This window comes from Pygocentrus nattereri, chromosome 10 (assembly GCF_015220715.1).
Source record: "Pygocentrus nattereri isolate fPygNat1 chromosome 10, fPygNat1.pri, whole genome shotgun sequence".
NCBI classification, from domain to species: domain Eukaryota; kingdom Metazoa; phylum Chordata; class Actinopteri; order Characiformes; family Serrasalmidae; genus Pygocentrus; species Pygocentrus nattereri.
The window spans coordinates 35,120,219-35,129,429 of record NC_051220.1 but is presented as its reverse complement, the minus strand read 5'-3'; the positions used below and the strand labels follow the sequence as shown (position 1 = coordinate 35,129,429).

General features: G+C 38.2%; 1 protein-coding gene across 1 annotated transcript in view; it reads right to left on the bottom strand.

The window, feature by feature from the left end:
* Window positions 1-1,136: 1,136 nt before the first annotated feature.
* LOC108423461 (solute carrier family 4 member 1 adaptor protein) overlaps window positions 1,137-9,211 on the bottom strand; it is a 14,529-nt gene continuing 6,454 nt past the window's right edge. The window contains exons 11-14 of the mRNA XM_017690768.2: window positions 8,207-8,311; window positions 8,078-8,130; window positions 5,511-5,580; window positions 1,137-3,476 (exon numbers count right to left, since the gene is read on the bottom strand). Coding sequence (XP_017546257.2) covers window positions 3,427-3,476; window positions 5,511-5,580; window positions 8,078-8,130; window positions 8,207-8,311 — 278 coding nt within the window. The 3' untranslated portion in view covers window positions 1,137-3,426. The remainder of the gene's footprint in view (window positions 3,477-5,510; window positions 5,581-8,077; window positions 8,131-8,206; window positions 8,312-9,211) is intronic.

Here is a 9,211-nt window from a genome sequence, read left to right as displayed (position 1 = left end):
AGTGTTTTGACATGAAATGCTCCGTTCTAGAGAAGCCTACAGTGTGTTCATAATGGTGGTAATGGGATCATTTGTCTCTCAAAGCTTCTTCAAGTAACATCATTACATGAAATGGTCATCAATAAACTGCCAGCAGGTTTCTCTATAATGAACCATCTCACATCAAACCAGTCTGAATATAACAGCCACTGAATTTTGCTTACAGTTTTGAAACATTGGTGGATTTCTTGATAATGTGACAAATCTGTTGTGTTTTCAGTGCATAAACATTTAGAGAAGGCTCAGGTATTCACCAAAGTGTTTTGCATGAATCCTACGAGGCTAATATAACTCAGGACTAAACGGCCTCTCCCAATCCGGTCCCTCCCAACTAAAACTATATATATTACATAGCACCCCTCGCTATGAAGTCACCCTTGCAGCTGTGGAGGGCTCTCCTGATGAAGGGTAAGGGTATGAATACACATGTAAACTGTGGGACACCATTGTAGGAGGAAGCTGCTCTCTCTGTGGCTACGGATTGATGCTTTTCTCATTGAGCTGTGTTGTCATCATGGATTGCATTAGCACTTCACCATGCTTAAAAGCAGCAAGGAGAGCTTACAGAAGAAAACCCCTACAACCTTGATGAAACTGGATGTCTGAGATTTGGAGGAAGGTTTTATGGATGGATGAGTACATTTCTAAAGGAATTATTTGGTTTGTGAGAAGCAGAAAACACAACCAACTTCTAAAACTGAACTTTTGGAGGTGTGGAAAAAAAATCCCTGCAGTTTTCTTTGGGGAACAGAAAGCAAGTCTCCAAAAAACAATGAAAACCATACTAAAGGTAAAGGGTGGATGCACTAAAAACTGAAAAATTCACACTCCTGGACAAAAAAAAAAAAAAAAAAAATGGGCCAAACCCAAAATTCAATGGTTCTCAATGATGATTTTGGGCTGGTCAGAGTCCAGATTTAAACCCTATAGAGACTATTTGGTCTCACAAACACTAACTGTCTGCAAACTCTTACACAAACTACTTTATCTACTTGTTTGTTGACCATTAAAAAGCTTAATGTTTTGCATTTTGGGCTTGGACCATTTTTTTTTGCCCAGGAGTGTATATATTCTATAACCATACTCAAACAAAAATGGATGTTTGATAACTACATTGATATTTATTTTACAAAAGAACAATATAAAATACACATCTGTATCATTCTGTCCAAAACAAAACAACATTGAAATGAAGGGCTAAAAGAACAAGACAGAAACAAAAGAGTTACAGAACTGTGAAGTTTGTGGGAGGCCCTAATCTCCCCCTGGACAAAACAACACACTCACTTTAACACACCTCCTCAACGCTGAGTCACTCTTCATTAATATCACGTAAAGGGAACACACGCACACAACGTACACCACCCCAACACTGTGTGCCACTTGATTCATTAACAGCTTGCTCTCAATCCCAGAAAGCAGAGCAAGTGTCCAGATGGCTGGTGAATAAACTCCCCCTCTCTCCACTGCCCTTTCTCCAAAAAGGTAACAAGCCATACGCGGAGCCAGATCGAGCAGGAGGACTCACTGCTCCCATCACAGATAGGCTTAGAGAACTCACCAGGAAGGCTAGTGTTACACTGAGAGTGACCTGGGACAGTGCATGGAGTCAACACTGAGCATGCATAAGCCTGTTAAACTGATCCAGGAGCAGCAGCTGCTGCTTAAAGTACTAATGATAGAAGTGTGTCTATATATAAAAAAGTCCCATATTCTTAAAGGACCAAAGCAGGAATTGTCAGTTAGTTGGCTTTGGGCTTATTTTAGCCAAGTCTGTCCATAGGCCTGTCACGATCACCACATTTTAGTTAACAGTTAATTGCTGTTGATACTTAATAGCTCCCAACTGAGGACAGACCTAGCTTAAGCTCAAATAAACAAGCCTTACTCTCTGCTGCCCTCTTAGATGTTACAGCACCAAGTCAGAAGTTAAAACTTGTTTTCATACGATGCACATGGGCCAAAAAACATGAACATTCTCTGCACATGAATTTTCCAGAACTCGACTGATGAAAATGCCCTGAATTTACATTATTTGTTGTGATGTAAAAACAAAATTGCACATTTTCAAAATGCTAACTTTACAGAATAAGGAAGAAAATTTCTTAATTGAACCTGTTTTTTTTTTTCCTTCAAAATTTCTCCATAGTTAATTCATTCAAACGTAAACAAAGTCATTGTGAGTGGTTTGATGTAATATCTTTATAATGGCAAAGATAGGAACCAGGGCTTATGATGTCTACTAAAACCATAATGCAAATACAGCTGTTCATTTACTGTTCAAAATGACTACTGAACCTACATATGAGTTTGTGTGTAATGTTGATGATAGTGAAATTGTAGTAAATCTGAAAAAATAAGCTTTATTTGGTGATTATTATGCCTTAGAACATTCTGCATGTTCCTCTCTGCGATTAATGGATTAAGTAAAATGTGTTTTAAGCCAAAAGCTTCTCAAAACTATCGTAAAAACATTTCAGGCACCAGGTAATGCATTCATAAACAATTCTGTGTATGTTTTTAAAGCATTCCATTCTTCTCCACTGTTTTGACGAAATTCTGACTTTGTAAGTTTCTCTGGAACAGAACATCTGTTCACATCAAGTCACTCTGAATGACTGTTTACATTACGACTACATTATGCAGAAATGATGAAAGACTGGTGGCACTCCCTTTAACAGATCTTGGATTTCCAAGTAAATCTGGAACATTTCTGTTAATCCATACTTTTTTTTTTTTTACGTAAAAGGCAATTGGAGTTTTCAAATTGTGCAAAAATGTAAAAAAATGAGAAAAATGGACAAGGTTTTGTTGCTGCAGCGACTATACGATTGTGAATACCTAACAACTGAGCTCATCTAAAACAACTGATCAGGCGATTGTTTTAACTGTTACAGGCCTAACTCTCCAATATGAGATCAGGTACACTGCGATTAGACAACTGCCCCACTGAGGTCGTATTATCCAATTTACTCAAACACATCCCCCAAGACCACTTTAGAGACACAGGACATCACGAATCGTGTATTTTCAGCCCAAACATTTTAAAACCTGTTTGCTCATCTTCTAAACAAATATCGTTTTGAGCCTCGTTTTGAGTTTCTGCAGTCTGTGTGATCTGTCTCATTCCTAAAATCCAGTTCCACTCTTCTCTGGAAGTGCACAGAGAAGAGAACACACCAGACAAGTGCAAACAGTTGGTCAAACCCGTGAATGCCTGAAAACTCACTCTCACTCACAGTGCCCTTCTCATCCACAAAGGGCTGGAGCCTTCTTAATCCGTCCAAGCAAAGTTTCAAGGAAATGTAGCCATTTATTTATTTATTATTTTTTTTACATATTTAGGTGGAGTTACCCCTGTTGGACAGGAACTTCTGCATCCTGCTCTCAGTAGCCGTATTTGTCGTTAAGATGAGTCCGACCGTCACCAGTCTGACCTGTTCAAACAAAGAACAATAAAGAGTGGTCACTTTACATTGTAGGACCTTCAGAGGACACACTTCACAAAATATAGAGGCCATGCTTTGTTTAAACTCTGTTGAATTGAATCAATATTATTAGTCACTGAATGGCAATTTATAATGCCATAAACATCCATACGACAATGAATGAAACATCATAAAACAATTATAAAAAAAGAAAAGAAAAAACACACACGAGAAAATAAATATGCATCGTGTCCTCATGGCTCAATGGAAATGCATGTTGGTCACCTTGATGGCATTGACTTTTGCAGGCTAGATGTAATCTTGTAACTGGGGGACATACATGAGACACTATCAGCCAAATGTAGATGAGAATCTAAACTTATTAGGGTGGAAATAAGCTGATTGTGAATCTTTGTGAATCTACTACAATGCCTCTTAAAAGTAGGGATCAATGGTGTGCTTGACAAAACTGTCTGATGGTCAGCCCATCGATGTAACACAAGTTACAAAGCGAGTCACTCCCTAATAAGTGTCATCAGTGCAAGTCATGTGTGTAAACAGCACATTACATCCAGTAAAAAGAGACATTACCTTTTGCAATGGAAAATTCAGAAAAAAACAGTTCCCTTAACTAACGATACAGTCATCTTTTTTTCCTTGCGTTATTCACTGCACGCCAGGAGTTAAAAGAGCATGGAATTTGTGGGCAGGTTTTAAAGGCCGCACACCCTTGTTTGTGTGGGATTCGTCACAACTCAGCACCAAAATAAGTTTAATAAGTTGTTCCCAGATGTGCATGGTAGTTACAAGGTCACATTCATATCACGTCAAGATCACAAGACTAGATGGCCTCAGGACAGGCCAACATCTAGGGCAATAACAGTGACCCGGGCAACAACTCAAGGGCCAAGTGGAGGGATAGTATTCATTAATTATAGCATGTGAGTTTGTTTGCTGTTGCAACCAGTGGCCTGAGTGGAAGACCAGTAATTGTTGAGCAGACAGACAAACCTATCCTCATTTTTAAAACTTTAAAAAGAATGGAAAAAGCAAATGAAGAAGCAAGTAACAATTTAAATTAGAAGGTGTAGAAAGTAAGACAATAGATAAATTCACAGAAAAAAGATTTTAGCTTCCTAAGAAATATATGCATTGTTAGGCTTTATTACTGCCTCAGTGTTCTCCTTCATTGTTAGATTTTCTTTGAAAATGGTAAGTACTTGGATTGTAAGATTTTTGATTTATAAAATTAATAAAAAATAATCACTGATAAGAAGCAATCTTGGACCCATGTGTTACACATTCTTGGCTGTAGATGGAAGCAAATCAAAAATGTTTAATGGAAACTTCTGAAGTAGAACAGCAAATGTTCCTTGTTAGTAGATTGTTCAAACAACACTCATTATGGCTATTTGCAGTTTTATTGCACAAGCTCTCAAATGTTAAATGCTTATCTTACCATGGAGTGATGAAAGACCATATGGCTAATACAATGGTGTAATGAAGGCCATTACTTTCTCTATTGGGTCAGCTTTAATGTCAGAGTGATCATGGCCTGCATTCGCATACCAAGCAAAAAGCTTCTGGCTGACATTAATCCACATTCACTAAGGAAGGAAGACTTTATCTCATAACTCCGTGGCTTTGATGTGAATTCTTTGGCCCTGACCAAAAATGCTGTGCAAATACTTGGTTTCTCCAGACTAGTTCCTCCAGCTGTGTTATTCCTCCTCTCTCCCTTCTTTTTCTAGTTTTCCAGTCTGGCCCGTCAACTCAGGGATTACCCTGGGTGAAAGAATTTCTGGGCTGGGCACAAGACGTGTCAAAACAGTGTTTGAAGAGTCTTCAGATCAAAAATTAGGATCCAAGTATGAATGATCTTGCACTCACTGAATCCTAACACGCCTTATGCAAAGAAGAACCTTGTAGGGGGAGTAGGAGAAGGAACGGTCCTTGCCTCCAGCATTAATTTATGCATTTCCAGAACATAGAAAGACTTAACAAGAGGTTTAAGAAAGGGTGCTGGTATGACTGATAGAGTACCTGCTGGAGGCACCCACACGCAGTAGTCAGGGTCATCCTCCGGGTATTGCTTGGACACAGTGCTCGGAGGCTGTGAATAGAAACTGACTGTGAAATGGCGAAATAAAGTAGTGCATACAATTAAATCAGACATAGAAAAAAGGCAGAATTTATTAATACAAATAACAAAGATGCACAAAGATGTTGAATCACACTGGCAGGCATGGGTGCCTGATTTTGAGTGACTGGGGGGTGGGGCTCTTTTGGCTCATGTACATGTCTAATGATATAGATATATAATGATGAAGACCTATACAGCTACATTTACTGTTATCATTGTTGAAATGTCTTGTAAGCCATTATTTAAGCATAATCCTTCAAAATCTCAGGAAATGAACACATTTTTGACATAATTAGAGAAAACTGTGTTTTGGAGTTTTTCCATCTTAAATGAATAAATATTTCAGCAAAAAGTGTTCCAATTTCATTGATCTCAGTCACAGGTGAGAGGTTTATTAAATTACATGAAAATGATAACTCTAATCTCATGCTCACATAATTCTTTGCACTGGAAGTAATATTTTCATTAAAACAAACTGGTATTTGTTCCCATCTAATAAAAATGGGGTACACATGTTCCACCGGCTCCACTGCTCAGGTGCTTATTTTGGTAGATAATTGTTAAAAATACAACCCCAATTCCAATGAAGTTGGGACGTTGTGTAAGACAAAAACACAATATGATGATTTGCAAATCCTTTTCAACCTATATTCAATTGAATACACTACAAAGACAAGATATTTAATGTTCAAATGGATAAACTTTTTTTTTGTTTTTTGCAAATATTCACTCATTTTGAATTTGATGCCTGCAACACGTTCCAAAGAAGTTGGGAAAAGGGGCAATAAGACTGGGAAAGTTGAGGAATGCTAAAAAAAAAAAAAAGACCTGTTTGGAACATTCCACAGGTGATCAGGTTAATTGGAAACAGGTGAGTGTCATGATTGGGTAAAAGGGGAGCATCCCTGAAAGGCTCAGTCGTTCACAAGCAAGGATGGGGAGCGACGTTCACCACTTTGTGAACAACTGCGTGAGCAAATAGTCCAACAGTTTAAGAACATTTCTCAATGTGCAATCTACAGTCCATAATATCCTCAAAAGATTCAGAGAATCTGGAGAAATCTCTGCAAGAAAGCAGCAAGGCAGAAAACCAACACTGAATGCCCGGGACCTTCGATCCCTCAGACGGTACTGCATTAAAAACTGACATCATTCTATAACAGATATTATCAGATGAGCTCAGGAACACTTCAGAAAACCACTGTCAGTGAACACAGTTCGTCGCTCCATCTACAAATGCAAGTAAAAAACCCTGCCATGCAAAGCGAAAGCCGAATATCAACAACACCCAGAAACACCGCCGGCTTCTCTGGGCCTGAGCTCATCTGAGATGGACTGACGCAAAATGGAAAAGTGTCCTGTGGTCAGACGAGTCCACATTTCAGACTGTTTTTGGAAATCATGGATGTCGTGTCCTCCGGGCCAAAGAGGAAAAGGACTGTCCAGGTTGTTTTCAGCGCAAAGTTCAAAAGCCAGCATCTCTGATGGTGTGGGGGTGTGTTAGTGCCCATGGCATGGGTAACTTGGGCATCTGTTAAGGCACCATTAATGCTGAAAGGAACATACAGGTTTTGGAGCAACATATGCTGCCATCCAAGCAGCGTCTTTTTCAGGGACGTCCTGCTTATTTCAGCAAGACAATGCCAAGCCACATTCTTACAACAGCGTGGCTTCGTAGTAAAAGAGTGCAGGTACTAGACTGGCCTGCCTGCAGTCCAGACCTGTCTCCCATTGAAAATGTGGGGCGCAATATGAAGCGCAAAATACGACAACGGAGACCCCGGACTGTTGAGCAACTGAAGTTGTACATCAAGCAAGAATGGGAAAGAATTCCACCTACAAAGCTTCAACAATTAGCGTCCTCAGTTCCCAAACGCTTACTGAGTGTTTTTAAAAGGAAAGGTGATGTAACACAGTGGTAAACACCCCCCTGTCCCAACTTCTTTGGAACATGCTGCAGGCATCAAATTCAAAATGAGTGAATATTTGCAAAAAAACAATAAAGTTTATCCGTTTGAACATTAAATATCTTGTCTTTGTAGTGTATTCAATTGAATATAGGTTGAAAAGGATTTGCAAATCATCATATTCTGTTTTTATTTATGTTTTACACAACGTCTCAACTTCATTGGAATTGGGGTTGTACATTGGCATCACACTGTACCAGTGTTTTATTATAAGGTGACAATGGGCTGCAATGCTAAAATGTCTGCAATGTCTTTATTCTTCAATGTATTTACGCGCTATAGAAATAAACTGTATATTTTTCCGTAATGTAAATCCAGACAGATTCCAATTGCTGCAACATATATATATTGTGATTTTGTAAGGAGTCACTAAAACAAATACTGCACGAAAACCCCCACTGAAACATTTCTGTCCTACAGATTCGCTGGGAATCTTTAAAGACAAAAGAGAGCTTGATTTTGAATGTGTACAGATGTATAGCACAAATTATGCTACATACCTTACTCGGGCCAATCATCTTCTTTCCACTCTTCTTCTTCTCTGTGTCTTCACCTGGAAAGGATTAAAAGTTTGTGGTATTTTCTGTTGCCAAAACAACAAATTCATTCCTAATTAAAAATATTCATACCTTGTGCAGGTGAAGTGGAGCCTTCTGTGGGATGGACAGATTTAGCCTTCTGTTTGACATATGATGAAGACTTCTTTACTGTTTGTCTCAAAGAATCTTCAATTTCTAAACAAACAGATACAAACTTTCACCTTAGAACACAAGATGACAGACAACAGTGCCTGATTTGGTAAAGCTCAACACTGCCGCCTTGTGGTCAAACTGAAGGTACACAAGGATATTGTGTCATTTTTATTTCAAATGGTCACTGATAGTGCCATAATTTATATACAACAGCGGTAATATCTTTAAAAAGGCCATTTCATACACATTTCTTCTATTTTATTTTTGTCCCAGGTTTACACTCTGTTTTTGATACATAAAATAACAATAATAATGTATAAAATATTTTTTACATTATCCATTTTCAATCCATTGTTATCTCTTCAAATTAAACACGCTGTTTTTGTTTCTGTGCATTCAACATTAATATATGTAAATTAGCTCTGCTCTGACTGGCTATCTTGTATAGGTCCTTGTTTAAAAAGCAGTCTGGATGGAAATACTCCTTATAACCTCAGCATTAATGGGCTGTAAGCTGAATGGGTGGATATTTGCAAATATATTACTTTCAGTTGTCATGACAACACAAATGCAGAGCACTGAAAACGGGCTGTTTTTGCAACTTTCCACATACAGACTTGGGATTTATCAGTATGATTTGAAACTTTAACAACATTCACATACTACAACTACAGCTTTTATTTCAAAGAAGCAAAGGAAATTTGGTTTATACAATATGGGCCCTTCAGGGCACACCATGTATAGGCATTTAATTGCCAAAGACAACATATGAAATCTTCCATGTGCAGGGATTTTACTCCCCCTTCTTCCTTAAAACATCCATTAAATTGGATGTTCTCTGTGATAACAAGCATGTCTGTTTTGTATAAACATTATAGTGTACATTTAGTTTTTTTAAAATGGCATTAATATGAAACTGCACACTTGTGAGTCATAGGCATA